The sequence below is a fragment of the Agelaius phoeniceus genome, chromosome 4 (genome assembly GCF_051311805.1).
Source record: "Agelaius phoeniceus isolate bAgePho1 chromosome 4, bAgePho1.hap1, whole genome shotgun sequence".
Classification (NCBI taxonomy): domain Eukaryota; kingdom Metazoa; phylum Chordata; class Aves; order Passeriformes; family Icteridae; genus Agelaius; species Agelaius phoeniceus.
In genome coordinates, this window is record NC_135268.1 from 46,448,738 (window position 1) to 46,466,238 (window position 17,501).

The window sequence follows — 17,501 nt, forward strand, 5'->3', positions numbered from 1 at the left end:
TTCCTCCAGCCTGTGCTGACAGTGATTTATGGTTTCCTAAGATGCGGCTAAAATCACTAACCCTTTACGTAAGTGTAATTGTATTAGGCTTCAGAGATGTGTTTATGGGGACATGGGAGAGAACCAAAGCAATGAAGTACAGATCAGCTTTCAGAAGAGGAAGATGTTCAGTATCTATAGCAAAAGAAGGACCACTTGTTTATTGAGGCAGTTAGCAAGCAGTGGCACAAATTGCAACCAATCTTAATAGGCTTGCTTTTCTTCAGTTATCCTTAAATATTTGCATTATTTCCTTTACATAATTATGTAATTAAATAACATAAATTTCTCTTAATTCTAGTATCTAGTGGTAATAGCCAATATTTTGTTTTCCCTTTTTAAGGCACTATAAATCGATTAGCAAAAGAGATGGAGAGAAGAAAGGTTGGGAGAACCATGGAGTTTTTTGTAGGCAGCAATTTCTGGTGTGGCCAGGTGTTCGCAACCCAGTTGAATATTTTTTTGTCAGAAAAATGAAATAGAAAGCTCTTTTATTATTATATCTACAGCCTGTGTAACCTTCAGGAGGCAAGGGACGCAAATAAAATTTTTCTTGTCCCTACCACAGGCCAGCCTCCTCCCTTCCCCAGGAGTCATAGAGAGTATTTAGCTTCAGCATCAAAGTACCTCCTGTTCAAAGGCTGTTATTATGTCAGTCTTTCTAAATACAGAAGTTGTTTGTTCTGAAAGACAGAAATAAGTATTGACCAGTTATCCCTGCATGCTTCAGATTCTCAGTGGAGATCGCAATGTGTTTTTTCACATTCCATTGGCATGTTTTTTGACAAAGCAAGTATTATTCATACATGTATCAATAATGCCCTAAACTTAACTATATGGCAATACAAATTGGGCTGTTTTATTGCGTAACAGATTAGTCAGCTGTAAATCCAATGCACTGTTTTTATAGCTGTAGTGTAGGTTGAAATAGTAAATGTCTCCCTGTTTTCAGTGCTACTGTGTCCTATTAGTTGTTACAGAGGACATTAGCTTTCCTCCCTGTTTAGGAAAATGACCTCAATATTTTCACATTTTAGTGCCTTTTTTTTCCCCTTTATAATACCAATACTCTGGGGGACACTGGGGTAAATCATTCCTTTGTGTTTAGTAACTTTTTCCTTGGAGTCATAAGCAGATGGAAAGGCCTCTCAATGAAATTGGAGTGGGAGGTGGGGGTAACAAAAGTCACTGGCTGACAAGGAGGGGGGTCCCTCAAAGGGGTTGTTTATAGAGCTGAAGTTTTTAGCTGACAAACTCAAATGTATTACATCAGTTTCCTGCTGTTCTGCACACTGGTGGGTGGTGGACCCAGTTTGAGGACTTTGCAGAACAAGTAGTTGACGTACAAAAGCTCATTGTTTAAATGCCCATCTTTCCTGAAACCTAAAGAAGCAGTGTTATAAGGGGTCACTGACCGCAAGATTTATTTTGACTCTTTTGCAATTCAATCTGGCCCCTGCAGTTTTACCCTGTAGCTTTCGTCCTCCTAATATTGATGGAGTAGCACCACATTAATACTTAGAGGCAGCACACTGCCCCAAATGTCAAGCCTTTCTCTTAGAGAAACTCTTGTTTTCTTTCCTCTCACCCTTTCCAGCCCTGAGTGGATTTAACTAATTTATACTGTCACTATTGTTCATGTTACTAAAAGTGTTTCACGTATTTTCACTTACCTTCCAAATTACTGGGAATACAGAAGATAAATAATCAACAGAGGTTTAATTTAATGTGTCATTCCCTTTGCTTAAATAGGGCAGTACCAAAGTTTATGAAGAGAATAAAGGTGCCAGATTATAAGGACCGAAATGTGTTTGGAGTACCCCTGCAAGTGAACGTGCAGCGCACGGGGCAGCCTCTTCCCCAGAGCATTCAGCAAGCCATGCGGTACCTCCGCAACCACTGCCTGGATCAGGTGGGTTTGTTCTTCTCTTGTTCCACGTGCATGCCCCACCCAAAGCCCAGCTTTCCGTTCATTTTTATTGTTCATGTGTCAGACTGAAAAAAGTAGACTCAAAACAGGACAAAATAGGTAATTAATGCATGGAAAGATTTCCACAAAATTATAGCCCATGTGTAAGAAGCTAAAGAGCATGCTTACATTCCAGATTTTCTAGATTCCTTATAAATGTATTTACTTTTATATGTGTGTTTAGGTTGGACTGTTTAGGAAATCTGGAGTGAAGTCAAGAATTCAGGCTTTGCGTCAGATGAATGAGAGTTCTGCAGACAGTGTCAACTACGAAGGCCAGTCTGCCTATGATGTAGCAGACATGTTAAAGCAATTCTTCCGTGACCTCCCTGAGCCTCTCATGACCAACAAACTCTCCGAGACCTTCTTACAGATATACCAGTGTAAGTAGTGAGATTCTACAGCAGATAGCAAGTGGTCATTTGTGTAGCAAGGGTGGAACTTTGTAACACTGCTGTCCTGGGCGCTACACGTGTTTCTTATGTCGGTCTTTGCCCTTCCCCAGTAGCTGTTACAGTTCAGGCCACCTCTAATCAATGGATTTTTTGTATTGTAGTTTTATAAAAATTTATGCTATAAATTCTTTTAATTTCACCTTTCTCTCTAGTTCAAGAACAAATATAAATCCTTCATCACCTGCTCTAAATTTTCTTCTCTTCTTTGAGCATACTTGATATTATGGTTTGAAAATAAGCCACATCTAATGGGGCTAAGTAGACGTGCAGAACAAACACTATATGAGCAGAGTTTGGCGCTTTTGAGGGGATTGGCAAAGCTACCAAAAATTTTTACTTTCTTATAGTTCATTTTCTGCTATCCTTCCCCTCAGCTGTTTAAAAACAGCCTCTAAGTGGCAAGCTTTTCTGTTACTGACTTGTAGTTACTTTGCAGATAAGTATCATAAAGTTTTCAGAGTAAATCACATAACAAATGGAGTTTATCAATGCTTGTGAAAAGAAATAAATACAAAAAGGTTACAGGAATTTCCATCAGAGCTCCATAGGTGGAGATGATGTTTTAAAATATCATACAGACCATTTTTTCAGTACAAGCATTTTTGTGTGTGTGTGTTTGGATTCCCAAACATGTTTATGGAGAAAATTAATCAGACTCTCCACTTCCATGCATATTAAACAGCAGCTCTGTGGGTTTAGAGCCAAAAAAAGTTTGACAGGGCATTGCAGAGTTTCTATTCCTTTCCTTTTGCAGGTGGTAGGTCTGAGGAATTCCCAGAGGTGGTCGGGAAGTATTATCTCTGTGTAAAGCAAAGAGCCTTAAAACAGCTGTAAATTTTGCTTCCTTGCAAAGGGAAAAATTTCCCTTTGCTTTGGTGCTGTGCACTAGGCTGCACACTGGAATGCACGTGGCTTAAATGCGCTTTGAGCTGATTGAGAGGAGAGCATGGGAAACAGTGGATTTTTGCTTAAAACTGCTTTCTAAACTCGCTGCTAGCCTTAAAAAGTTGATGAAGCCCAAAGCAAATACCAATTAAGTATCTGGGTAGCACAAAGTGTATTATGAGAGATGCAGTGAGGGTGGTAGGCTGCTAATGATGATATAAATGCTCCAGGACTCAGACTCTGATGTTGTCTTCAGAGGTGTCTTATTGGAAATCCCTTTATAAGAAGCAGATCTGGTCTGGGTTATTTCATTTTTCCTTTCAAGTTTGTAGGAGAAAGCTTTATATAAAGAGACATCAAATCTTTCCAATGGCTGTTTGTTGTTCGTAACCAAGGAGCTGTTTAATGGTATGGGGCTTCTCAGCGTGGACTTGCTTTTTCCACCGCATGACTTTGAATGATCTGCTCAATAAAGTAACCCTCTCTGTTCTGTAAAGCACTTTCTGGATGTTTTATGACATCACTGTTGAAAAGGTTTGCTAGCTAATTTATTTAATTTACCTATTCTAAAATGCATTCATGTTTTAAATTTCTTTGCAAGCCAAAGAACTTCTAAATTGGCTGGACTATGTTTGCTATGTTCCCTGCCTGAATCCAGGTTTCTGTCCTTTTAGTGCATCTGTGGGAGCATGTAGCTGCTGAAGCTAAATCTAAAATTAACTCTGGCCTAGGCACAGCTTCTTGCTTGCATTTCTTGTGAGGCAGGAAATAGCTGAGGGTAGTTAAACCAGTGGTTTAAAAAACATTCCTTCATGTTTCCTACAAATGGTATGCATTCTGAAGGAAGTCACTTCAAACTCGAGTCAAATATTTGAAGCTGGAGTTTGCTTTGGGATGTATTCATGCTGTGTGTGTGGAAAATCAATGGGCTGATGAGAGAATTACTAATATTATGCAGATGTGCCAAAGGATCAGCGTCTCCAGGCTATCAAGGCTGCCATTATGCTTTTACCTGATGAGAACAGGGAGGTCCTCCAGATTCTTCTCTATTTCCTGAGTGATGTCACAGCTGCAGTGAAGGAAAACCAGATGACACCAACAAACCTGGCTGTCTGCTTAGCACCTTCCCTCTTCCACTTGAACACTCTCAAAAGAGAGAATTCTTCCCCAAGGTATGTTTTTGGGAGCAGGGCTCACTGCTGCTGGTCCCATAGCACAGCTGGCAGTGATGTGCAACAGGCACAGTCTGGGATTGATCCTGCCAGCTGTGATCACCTCAGAGAGCACCGGCTGTAGAACAGTTACGGGAGCTTACCTTTTGTTGGAGATTTGTTAAATTATAAACAAGCTCATAAGAAAGAAAAAAATGTTTGTAGGGAGAGGGGTTTCCAAAGAAAATGCTTAGAAAGAGTTGCAAGAGAAGTTGGCAACACCATGCCAATGTTTGGTACCAGGCAGCACTGCTCTAAATCACCAGCAGATGTGGGAATCATACTGTTTTCTTCCCAAACATGTCTTGCTCTGCAAAAAATAACTGGATTTGTGTATGTGTGTACTCTTTTCCCCTGTGAAGGGTGATGCAAAGGAAACCAAGCCTGGGCAAACCCGACCAAAAGGACCTAAATGAAAATCTGGCTGCAACCCAAGGGCTTGCTCATATGATTGCTGAATGCAAGAAACTCTTTCAGGTAAAACACTTGTTTACAAAACTGATGGCTGGAAAATTGATTAAGATGTCTTAGATCTGCTGTATAATGAAAAGCTAGGAATGTCTCTTTATTTTAATGATGTTTAACACATGATAAATAGCTTTTTAAAAACCTTTGCTTCCTGATCTGTGTGCATACATGAATTACAAGCGGTGCCAGAAGGGAAGAGAGTTGTTTTGTTGGCACTGGTGCTCTCGAGTCAGGAGGCAGTTGTGGGGTTTGGCACATTTTTGCTGCATCTAAGCTGCATTTGGAATACATTTTCAAATTTTTATTGTGCAGCCATGAGGGTCTGTGGACCTCAGCTCTAATTACAAAGCAAGAAGCTATTTCCAGGAATTTCAGTGCTTATTTTGTACTAAAATTCCCGAGAGTTAGCAAGACAGGCCACAAAAGCATCCTGGAATGTAACACTGTCAAACCATAGGTTGAAGGATCTGTAGAAACTAAAACATGCTCCCTCTAGGGCCTGTGATGGAGAACCAGACAAGTAGAGTCCTGGTTTTTCTCACTGTCATCAAATCTTTTCAGAGCCCTCAGCTGAAGACATGCCTGTCTCTTTCCTTGCAGCTGACAATGTTCCCTTCTTCCTTCAGTTTGAAGGATAAACTGTGCTGTGGGAATGAATCTAGTTGTGTAGTAAAGGGGGATACTCCACAGAATAAAATAAGACACCCCATAAAAGAGAGACTAATTTGAGTTAAATCAAAGTCACAAACTTAATTTTTGCATTGTTTCATATTGAGTGCTTAACCTGACACAAACACATCCCATCACTTACAAAACTATCACACACATGTCCCTGTGGCTACTGAGCTGCTAGACTAATGCAGTGATCTGGGGAGAGAGCTGCAAGAGGATGATTTCACCCTTGTCACCCCTCAGATACCGGAGGAAATGAGCAGGGGTCGGAACTCGTACACGGAGCAGGACCTGCGTCCCCTCAGCCTGGAGGAGCTCCGGGGCAGCAGCAGCAACACTGAGCCCTCTGACTACCACTGCTACCTCCAGGACTGCGTGGATGACTTGCTCAAGGAGATGAAGGAGAAGTTTAAAGGCTGGGTCAGCTGCTCCACATCAGAGCAAGCAGAGCTGGCATACAAGAAGGTACTCACCCTGCCACTCACACCACAGCCCTGGGTTTTAGCTCACTTGTGACACAGGATATCACAGAAGGTTCAATACACACCTTTACTTTGCAGATAGATACTTTAAAAAAAGTCTTCATCTTGTGATGCAGTTGCACACCACATAGAAACACCATGTCTTTCAGCAGTAGTTTGCCAACATACACTGATTTGTGTTCTTCTGTTTATTCAGCCCAGGAATGTTCACTGTATTGAATTTACATGCCTTCACTCACTCATGCAAAGCCTTAACAAGCTGAGTCACTATGCAGACAGTAAGAAAGATATTTCTCATCCCTGATCTTGTACAGCTCAGAACTACCAGATGGAGAAGTGTTTCAATAAGATTCTTAAAAAATAAACTTGAAAAATAAAGTGTAAGAAGAGTAAAATTAAGGGCTCTGCTACTTTTCCCCAGGTGTGTGAAGGTCCCCCACTCCGATTATGGAAAACTACCATTGAAATCTCAGCTACACCAGAGGATGTTTTAAATCGTTTACTTAAAGAGCAACATCTTTGGGATGAAGACCTTATAGAGTCCAAAGTAATCGAGCCTTTGGATAGCCAGACTGATATATACCAGTATGTCCAGAACAGCATGGCACCTCAGCCAGCCAGGGACTTCGTAGTCTTAAGGTGAGACATTCCTATGTTTATATCCTACACATATGGCAACCTTGCTTATTTCTTTATCATATCAGCTATATTGTTAAATATCTATTTGTGCCTAATTTGAATTCTTATTAGATGCTTGAGTTACTGTTTGTCAAATAAAAGATTTTTGGTTTTCTTCTTTTTTCTTAGGACATGGAGGACAAACTTCCCCAAAGGAGCTTGTGTGCTTCTAGCAACCTCAGTGGACCATGACCGGGCTCCTGTGGCAGGTGTTAGAGTCAATGTGCTCCTGTCGAGGTATCTGATTGAGCCCTGCGGGTCAGGAAAATCCAAACTTACCTACATGTGCAGAATTGATTTAAGGTAGGAAATTCCATTTTGTCCTTTGTATAGTTGTATAGTTCTCTTGTATAGTTTCAGTGTGGTCAGTGGAAAACTTGGACGGTTCAACAGACGTTAGCTTGGCCAGTAGTACACCTTTCCCAAAGGCAAACACACAGGTCTCTGAGATGTCACAGAAAGTTGGATGAGTGCACATCTGGCAGCAGTAGCTTGTTGCATTAGAAGCCTCCAGTATGTGCTCCACCATCCCTATTGGTATGCAACCCCACCCTTTCCTCTAACAGGCATATTGGATACAAGGAAATGTTAATTTTAATACTAAGCTAGTAAACAGAACCAGGTTGTCACAAAACTTTCCATAACTTTTCCTTACTGAGGCAAACTATCTTTTTCAGCAAATCTATATACTAGTAGGGTTGAGCCATGCAGTAAGCAGTACTAAGGAGATTTCCTAGTCAGGCATTTAACCAGGTAGATACAGATTTGATTGTGAATAAGAAAATACATGCAAAGTCACTGGTACCTTCCTCATCATTCCTTTTTCCTCCACCCAACAGGGGCCACATGCCAGACTGGTACACCAAGTCTTTCGGACACTTGTGTGCATCAGAAGTTGTTAAGATACGAGACTCTTTCAGTCAGCAGAGTCCTGAGAGCAAGGAAGTAAAATCCAGGTGACTACTGAAGAGGAATAGCCATGCAGGCCCCACCTCAGCAACATAGACCCAAAACTGAGACTTGCACGCTGCAGACCAGACCTGTGTTCCACCTGCAAGTCGTGTCATGGAGGGATGGCAGCGTGAGAGCTTGACTGTGAGCATTACTATAGGACTGTGGCCATACCATACACTTTAAAGCTGCTTCCTGTCTGTGTAAGGTCTATAGTGTAGGCCTCGACTGGAATACATAGGAGAACTGTGCAAAAAATAAAAATCTAAAAAAAAAAAAAATATAATTCCTATTAGATGGTTTGAGTTGCTTCTGAGAAGCAAATTTCTTTAAATGCAAAATATATTATGAAATATGGTGAAAGCTCATCATTCCCATGTGAAATACTTAGCTTTATGTACATACTCATGTCATTTTATTTGTAGTGCATTGAGGGACTGGTGTATCCACTGGAATAGTTGGTACTCTTCAATGTGTTCTCACTGAGATAAGCAGAGAAAGGTTTGCACAGAGATTAAAGTGTGAATGAGTGTGTTAATGGTTGAAAGGATAGAAGAAGTTGAATTTGAAATGTGTCTGGTACACTGATAGGCAACCAGAATGGATTTTAGTATGCTGGATACAGTTCAACCTAGAATAGGACTCCCCTGTGGACCAGGAGTAGCCATCCTTCGAATGTGCTAGTTCTGCCTTTTGCTCAGCTCTAAACTTGTTGAAAACCCTAAGCAGATGTTACAATAGGCTTGCTTCAGCTACTGTCCACTCCTTATCCAGATGATCTTTTAGGAGTGATGAGCAATTCTATAACAAATTTAAGTAAATACACTTTTGAGCAATGTAGCAGCTTAGAAATGAAATGTCTGCAATGGTGAGGAGAGCCAATAACATCAGTTGTTAAAAAACAAAAATGTCCATTACTTTTACTTCTACCTGCGTTATCTATAGGTGTTTTAATGAGCTTTTATATATTTTATTGTATTCTAATGGCTCAAGAGGAAAAAAGTCAACACTGGAGTTGTGGTGCCAGGAGGTGGCAGGACTCCTGCAGTAGCAGCTGGGGTGACTTGGCTAGAGAGAATCACACAAACTCTCTTACTCGCCCCCCCGCTTTGCCTGTTTTCCTAAAATCTGCATGTTAACATGAACAGAACCTGCATGTGGGCAGTTTGGAGGGTTATATTTGGAGGCAGAAAGGAGGGTGCAGTTTTGTCTTCAGTTTTGTTGTGTTTTAGACCCTTTGGGATTTTCTTCCCTTCTTGAGAATCAACTTACATGAACAGTAGGAAGTCCTGAGGTCCTCTGGAAAGATGTCTTTCTGTAGGTTTTACTGTAAAGGTAAAGATTTGCTTTCAAGGTGCAGTATTAAGTGATAAATGTATTTTGTGGCTAGAGTATGAATGAGTTGCAAGATGGAATCTTGACTGAGACTTTTTTACCATTGTCAGTATTATTTTAAGCTTTTTTGAAGAAGATTTTTTTTATAAATGGCAAATAATGTAGTACTTCCTGTAACAATGTTCCTCATGAGTAGGAAAACCTTGTATATTCTTCTACATCAAACACTTTTGAATTTGTAAAATTGTATGTTGTACATACCATTCTATTGTAAACATGTATACTTGCCCACAGTGTACTGTCAAACATAGATTAAGCATGATAAAGATTATTTAAAATATACCTGTATTTATACCTCAGATATTCTTTTTGGGTTTTTGTACCTCAAGTATGTTTTCTATTGTAAATGTGCTTTACATGAGTATGATCTACGCGAGAGAAAGGAAAATGTTTAACTTGCTATAGATGTCTGTACAGAATATACTCAATAAGTGCACTATTAAATGTTTAAAATTGGATATTCATAATGAGTTTTATTTTATTTTGCATTCATCCTTCCACTCTCATACCAAGAGGAGGAGGAATTTTTCTTACTTCTGGTTCTTTACCTACTACAGCCAACAGCTGAGCCACCCCTGCCCTCTCCCAGGCTGATATTTGTAGTACTGATAAAGGCAGGTACCAAAGTTCTCTCTTTCTTCAAAGTTTTTGGCAGACAGGACATCACAATGGCAGATAGCTGGACAGAAACATTCCTGAGTCAATTGCTTCATACTTTTTAGTGAGAAGAAACCTCTGGTTTGCTGCAGTATTGCAGAAAGGTATGCTTGAATTAACAGGGTGGAAAGCAGCAGTATGCAATGCTGGAAAATAATTCATTGCTTTCCTATTCTCTAAAGAGAGAACGAGGGCATGATGAGTTGTAGAGTCAGAGGTTTGCTTCAAAAAATGCAAGTGTAAAAGTAATTGGAGAAAGTTAAAGCATGCACAGCAATAAAATGAAGCCAAAGAGGAGGCCAGGAAGATACACAAACAACTGACTAAGGTGAAAAACCAAGCCAAAGACAGCTGTTAATTCAAGCAACTTTTCAAAGTTTTTAAAGTCTTAGCCAACAGAAATATAATTTGGGCATCTGAAGAAGGGTTTTGATTTGTGAGGCTTGCCTGATACAGCAGCTGTGAGAAGGCCTGCTGCCTTTCAGTTACCAACATCATCCTATTGTTTCTCTGCCTGAGCATCCCAAAGTCCTGATGGTTATCACTTCCCACTTCATTCCCCAGGGACCACTGAGGGATGCTGCTTCAGAATCTGCCAAAAGCAAACCTCTTGTTGCCATGGCATTAGTTCTCACACACCAAAGACTTGTAGAGAACCTTCCTGATAAAGGACTGTCATTACTGTAACTGGCTGTTACAGAATGATTTTTTCCCCAAGTCAATACTTAAAACAACTGAACATTAAAAAAAATACCAAACAGATTTATTCACAGTTTTGGGCCCTTGGAACAAGCAGAGTTAGAGCTATTTTTTTTTTTCTGTAATGATCGTTTTGTTTGGATCTTTAAGCACACTAACCCATGACACTCCTCTGGCAACTTAAGGATTTACACTGCATTTTGTGTAAAATGCATTAGTTTAAAATGCATTTAGTTTACTTCCAAATTATCATTTTCCTAAATATTTCTACAATATGAGTTATTTTTGAATCTTCTAAGTAGTCTCAGCCTCCTGAATGTGTTCTTGGCACCTTCATTTGCAGATGTCCATGTTGTTGCAGAACAACAAAATTCAGTCTTCCATGTCTGTGGATTTTTTGTCAGCTGTCACTCAGGGCAGCCCTGGCTCCTCTTGGGACATTCTGCTTTAAGCAGGAGTTGCCACAGAGGAAGGGCAGGCTGGACCCCTGTTCCATTCTGTCCAGGTGCTGCTATGAATAACTGTGTACATCACATCCCTGGTGTAACACAGGTCCAGTCTACCCTGGCCTTCAGCCATGCTGACTTTCAGTGCTTCCTGACAAATTCAAACAGAAAAAGTCATATCTCACTGTTGTTCCTCAAGTAACGCACTCTACAATTAGATATTTATGAAGCTGTAAATAATCAGTAGCCTTCACCTTAAAGGCCAGAGGTGTCACTAACAGACATGGACAGTCTGGGAAACAGAGACTGAAATGATGCAAAGCAGTACCTCTGCAGTCTGGTACAAGACCTTGAAAAGAGCAGGACCTGGTATCCACACTAGGCTGTGCCAGGAGAAAGTTAGTATGAAAACAGTATCCATGACTTGGGCTACATTATAAAAAGTGGATATTTTCACTTAAGGTATATGAAAATTAACTGTTATACACAAATTTGCTAAGTGCTGGAAGCAGTGCCCTACAATCAGGAGGAATGAAAACATGATACTGTTTTAACAATGCACAAAGAAATACTAATTTCTTCATCTCTATTATGCCATACCTTCTCAATATAACCCTTCACTGCATCTCTGAAAAGTTACTTTTATCTATTTCTCATCTGTCAATCCAGATTATTTTATATCTCTTGCAAGGAAAGGTATCAAATTCTAAACCAATTATTTTGTAGCACCAGAGATTAGGGTGAAAATATGATGCTAATATGCAATGCTTGCACCCATGTGGCTTTTGCATCGAGCGCTCTCCTAAGCTCTTGAGACCTGCTAAATTTCTCCTCTGCACCATCCTACTGTATTTTCCTGTATATTCTGAGGTGTCCAGATTACTTGCAAGAAGTGAACTTGCAAGCTGAATCCAGAGACAGTAAAATGGAGTGAAGTATAGGAAAGAATTCAAAGAAGAAAAAAATTCCATCAAAAGAGATTATGGCACTGAAGGGGCACATTTATAAGGAGAGATTCAAGACACAGTCTGGCCACTAGACAAGAGGGATGTAGTAAATGTCTACTAGCACTAGAAGGTCATAAAAACCCAGAAGATGAGTTCAAACTAGCTGAGTGGGTGTACAAGATGGGATAAAATTTGTTAATGGAAAATGTGAGGCAGAAGGGAAGGAAAAGGCATTTTCCACACAGTAAGAAGTCTTTGAGACTGTGGGACAATCTCTCCCTGAGAAGCAGCAAGAGCATAAGTAATTTTAAACTGTGCATGCTCAAACCCTGGAATCAGTGCTTCCTAGCTTCCATAAAGCATCACAAAGACATAACAAATGTCCTGTCTTCATTATTTGCCATGATTACAGGACTTACAGGCTACCAGTTTTGACCTTTAAGCACTGTCAGATAGCACTCTCTTGCTGAGCAAGAAAAAAAATCTGGTGTCAAAAATAAAATATCTCAATTATTTTGGAAGTAACTAACAATAGTTCTTTCTCTAAGAATTACATTTCAGGTTGTGGAGTGCAATTTGCTTAGACTTTATTGAAGTAGACTTTCACTTAAATTAGAAGATGCTGTGCCTTCCCAACACGGGCCAAGCGCATGAAGATCAGCACGAGGAAGTTACCACACAACTGGGAGATCTCTTTGATTTCCTAAGTTTTACTCAAAGTCCAGGAAGATCCATAACTGATTAGCATGATTTCCTCAGCATAGAGGGAATCAAATCCATTCTTCTGCAGGCTCTTACTACAGTAAGAAAAAGACCTACAGCAAGTGTGTTGGGCATGTTTTTCCAGGTACCAGTGTTCTGCTAGTCACTTCATTAGCTCAGGTAATAAAAGGGTGATGTGGTGGGTCTGAATATCACAGTTGCTCCTAACCCACACAGAAATTTCTTAAGGCTTTATAACACTAAAAATGGAAAAGCCCCTTAGGAACAGAATTCTCAGTGAATGAAAGAATACTACTATTCAGAAATAAAATATTCAAAAGGTAGAGTGTTAAAAGGACTGGTACAGTTATGTATGCTTTCCAGGGAAGGAAATTAAACAGCTTTTTCCATGATATGATGACATAAGCATGTTATAAGCTGGTAGACAGGGTGATAATAGCCAAGATGGCTCTGATTTGAGGGAGCTTATACCTTCATTTGTTAGAGACATAGGAAGATGGTTATCAAATGAAAAGGGAGTGTCAGGAAAGGGTGGCATCAATTAGAACACTTGAGTGTCGCTTGAGAGAACTGTCATTTTTTAAAATAAGCCAGCTAGCAGCAGAAGAAGATTATATTCATAAAACAGCCCAGACTAAGATGTGGCACACTATGGTGTGCAAGGTGTGCGTAAGAGAGGAATGGTTCTTCTAAGGTTTTGGCTTAACACTTCCAACATGCTTAGTGACAGCAGCCTGACAGGTCTATTCAGAACAAGCAGGTCATCTGGTAAGTATTTGCCTTTTCTTTCAAAAACAACTAAAAGAAAATAAATTTTAGTTAAGGCACTGTTATGATCTGGTTCAACATGTCATCTTCAGCAAGTTCATAGAAACACTGACAGTATGGTTAGTGAAGTTTTTAATAGGCTACCTTTTCACCCAAATCTCTGGGGAAAGTTGTACAATAGACTGTTTTCTAAGTAGTCCATTTAAACGTATGAAAAGCAATGCAAAGATACTAAAATATTTGTTTTAACTCAATCATCTAATCTCTAGCAGTCTACTCTTTTCATTTCTCTCTTTCAACAGAATGTCTGAAGAACACACATGGGCTTTTTTGCTTCTTATTGAAGCCTTTGTCACCTACATAATTTATCAACGAGAGCTTCCAAAGCACAAAACAAGTAATAAATCATACAATAATATAAGCAATAGTCCAAACTGAATTTGAATATCACACCTCACTGATACCTCACCTCACCTATAGCCTACAAAGCTAGAACAACATTAAAGTTGGTACTAAAGGAAAAGGAAGAAAATGGCAAAATTTTGCTGCCTACAAACAATTTCATTCAGCAGCTAACAATGACAACTGATTTAAGATACATAGAAAAGCAGCTTTGAAAGCCTTCTAGACCTTCTTAAAAAGAGAGGGAGATTCATTAAGGTAATGTGTCTGAAGAATGGCACCTGCCCTCCCTCTACTTTTACTCCATTACCTAAGGCTGGGAGAAGTACATATACCAATTACTTAAACTGAAAAACTCTGGTGGTGCCTCCTGTCATCCTCAGCAACAGTGAAGCGCCTACCTCCCCATGAGGGAAAAAGCAGATGAGGATGGATGATTCATACCTTCCACGGTGAGAACTGATGGTAATTCTCTTCCCCTAAGGGCATCCCTGTGCTACTCATCAATTCAAAGTATGCATAGAACCACAGAATCCATTTGAGCAGAAAAGACCTGTAAGATGGTTGAGTCCAACCATTAATTCAGCACTGCCAAGCCCTCCATTAATCAGTGTGCCCCAAGTGCCCCATCTACACATCTTTTAAGTAATTGTGGGGATGGTGACTCCACCACTTCCCTGGCAAATCAGGGAAGCCAATGCTTGGCAACCCTTTCCACAAAAAGATTCATCCTAATATCCAATCCAACCCTCCCCTGGAGCAACTTGAGGGCATTTGCTCTTGTCCTGTCACTTTTTCCCTAGGTAAAAAGACTGACCCTCCCCTCACTACAGCCTCCTTTCAGGCAGTTGCAGAGAGCAATAAGTCCCTTCTGAGCCTTCTTTTGTCCAGGTTCAGCACCACAGCTCCCTCACCACTCCTCAGAAGAACCATGCTCCAGACTCTTCACCAGCTCTGTTGCCCTTCTCTGGACACACTCCAGCAGCTCAATGACTTTCTTGCAGTGACAAGCCCAAAACTGAAAACAGGATTTGAGGTGCAGTTTCACCAGTGCCAAGTACAGGGGTGTGTAGCATAGAAACACATAGTCCTTATAATGCAGGGCAAGTATTCAATAAAGTAGAAACATTTGGAAGGGGTCACAAGTGCTCATGAATTCCAGAACTGTAATGGTACCCACAGCAGCACTAACACAGCACAGTGCTTGGACTGCAAGTTCCCTTATTTGGCTTTGGAGACCTCTGAAAACAAACTAATTTGCATTTGAGGCCTTTTAAGAATGACCTTGAGCAAGTAGAAGAGCCAAGATTTTCTAGCTAACACCTGAACCACAGTCCAAAAGAAATCATATTCACATTCACTGTCTCCACTCTTTCAACCTAAGATAAGAATAAACGATTGCATATAAAATTATCACATAACTTTCTAGGTAAAGCACTGGCCTTGTCACGTTAGCTGTAAACAAGATCAGGCAGAGAAGCTGCTGAACTAGGTTCAATTCAGCAGACATATGGGACTGGGGAAGGAGGGGAAGCTATGTCCCAAGCATCCTACTGGCAAAATTGTTGAGGGAGCGAACAACACGTCAAGAGCAGTGATAGAGTTCAGAGGCCCTGCTGCTGAGGAACACAGAGGTTTAAGCACACCTGTCATGGCTAACACACTAACAGAATTAAGGCATGGATTTGATAAAAACCTAAGCAATTAGCAGATCCTGGGAAGTTTTAAGTATCTAAAGTTTTAGGCTTGCATAGAATCATATCCCCAGTTTACTGCTAGAAAAGAGGCTAGAGACACTGATTCAAAATCCCACCAAGTGGTCTGAGGAAAGAAGGCAAGACAAGCTGTTTTCTGGCACCATCCACTCTATTATAAAAGTAATTATCTTCATAATTTGGAATTTCATAATTTGAAAATCTACATTTGGAATTCACTATCAGTTTTTTGCAGGGCTTTGAGAAAAATATAAGTATCAAATTTCCTGCTATTTTTAATTTCTGCACTAGGCACTTGGACTTATTTCTGGATGTATTTTTCACAAGAGCCTGCAGGAGGTTTCCTGTGCTGGTGTGCAAAAAGCCTTGCAATGGTCACTATCAGAGAGAGGATTTGTTTAAATTGATCAGCAGCACAATCTGGGGCATAACATGATATTTACTATGCTCTTTTTTTATAATGCACAATGTAAAAAGTCAAGTTTGTCATACTGTTTGATTTTAATTCCTTGAAAACCACCACAAACTTTTTACTGTTTAAACATTCCATCTTACTGATGTGGAGATTTTCTCTGAGGCTTTATACAATTTTTCTTTTTTCTTTACAAGCTTCTTTCCTTTGCCTCCTCTTCCTATCCTGTTAAATAGCTAAAACAGTTTCCAGAGCCAGACGCTCCATGCAGTGGTTTGCTGGTTTGCGATGACAGAGCTGCTGCCAAATTTTATAAAGAATGTTCCCTGGGGCACAGAGGGGAGGGAGGTATTCTTCATGGCCTCTGTTTTCTTCCCATATTGTTTAACAAACAAGCAAAGTCGCTCTGACCCCTATTTAGACATATCCCTTTCAGGCAGCCACACAAATGAGCTAGGAAGGAAATGCCGTCACAGCCCTTAGAAAAGATAGAGAGAAATAAAGGCAAACATTGTGTGTCTAAACAAACAAGCTCACTCTGCTGCCCTTCTCTTCTGCCTAATTCTTACAGAAACTAGTCCCTCAAGTAGTATTTGGGGCATGAGCATTTTCCATATTGTGTAGGACTTGGTTTACCCACCCACCATGCTCCACTGCCCTGCCAGGTTTTGTCCCAGCCTCAGAGACGAATGAATAATCCAAAAACCTTTGGTATAAATAGGAACTCAGCCCAGGCTCTTTGAATGACTTAAGCCTGTCCCTCAGTAGGCTTTCCTACATGAACTTCATGCCCTCTGTGCCTTGCCTTCCCTAGTTAGAATTCCCCAGAACACCAAGAGGGAAAAAAATATGATTATTTTGCTTTAGTCATCATAAATTAAAAGTGCAAGTATTGCAAGAAACTGAAAAAAAAATATCTAAAGGCCAAGCTAAGAACAAACTTTCCTTTGAGCTGCTTCTTGTCTATACAAAACTCCAGAGGATTTCTAAATCAAATTACTTTTGGTAGACAAAAGATGAAACAGATGTGCTATCAACTACGTTTTGAGATGGGAAGCTAGAGTATAAAGAATTTTGAACTAGAGATGCAAATAGAATATTTGAACCTTAATGTGTTGCATGCTAATCACAGGAACAAGTTTTGACATATCAGGGTCGATAAACTTCATTAAAAGAATGCTTAGATAATCTCGAGGGTAAAAGAAAAAAAGTAAATACTGTCATTTAAAAGGTTACAAGTATGATTTTTAAGTATTGACACATTTCCCTGGTAACATACCTTCATAGTAGTAACCTTAAGGTGGTTACAGAATTTGAAGCCAGCACTGGATAACAAAGACAAGTCTTGCTGCAGGATCATGACACTGCACAAACACTGCATCACCCCACACCCCCTGGACTGCTGCAGGTGATCTCTGCTCTGCAGGGCTCTTCTCAACACAGCAAACCCTGGGGCTGCTTTTGCCCAGACATCAGCTTTAGCCTGAGTGAAAGACAAGAAATCCATTTTCAAACAAAATGCTGGGC

At 40.1% G+C, this 17,501-nt stretch overlaps 1 protein-coding gene across 3 annotated transcripts in view; it reads left to right on the plus strand.

Moving 5' to 3' along the window:
* Window positions 1-9,663, plus strand: part of DLC1 (DLC1 Rho GTPase activating protein) — a 215,286-nt gene extending 205,623 nt beyond the window's left edge. For all 3 annotated transcript variants that reach the window (XM_077177496.1, XM_054633196.2, XM_077177497.1), the window contains 8 exons: window positions 1,792-1,951; window positions 2,193-2,391; window positions 4,307-4,520; window positions 4,922-5,036; window positions 5,943-6,164; window positions 6,603-6,820; window positions 6,989-7,162; window positions 7,699-9,663. In XM_077177496.1, coding sequence (XP_077033611.1) covers window positions 1,792-1,951; window positions 2,193-2,391; window positions 4,307-4,520; window positions 4,922-5,036; window positions 5,943-6,164; window positions 6,603-6,820; window positions 6,989-7,162; window positions 7,699-7,819 — 1,423 coding nt within the window. In that variant the 3' untranslated portion in view covers window positions 7,820-9,663. The remainder of the gene's footprint in view (window positions 1-1,791; window positions 1,952-2,192; window positions 2,392-4,306; window positions 4,521-4,921; window positions 5,037-5,942; window positions 6,165-6,602; window positions 6,821-6,988; window positions 7,163-7,698) is intronic.
* Window positions 9,664-17,501: the final 7,838 nt, after the last annotated feature.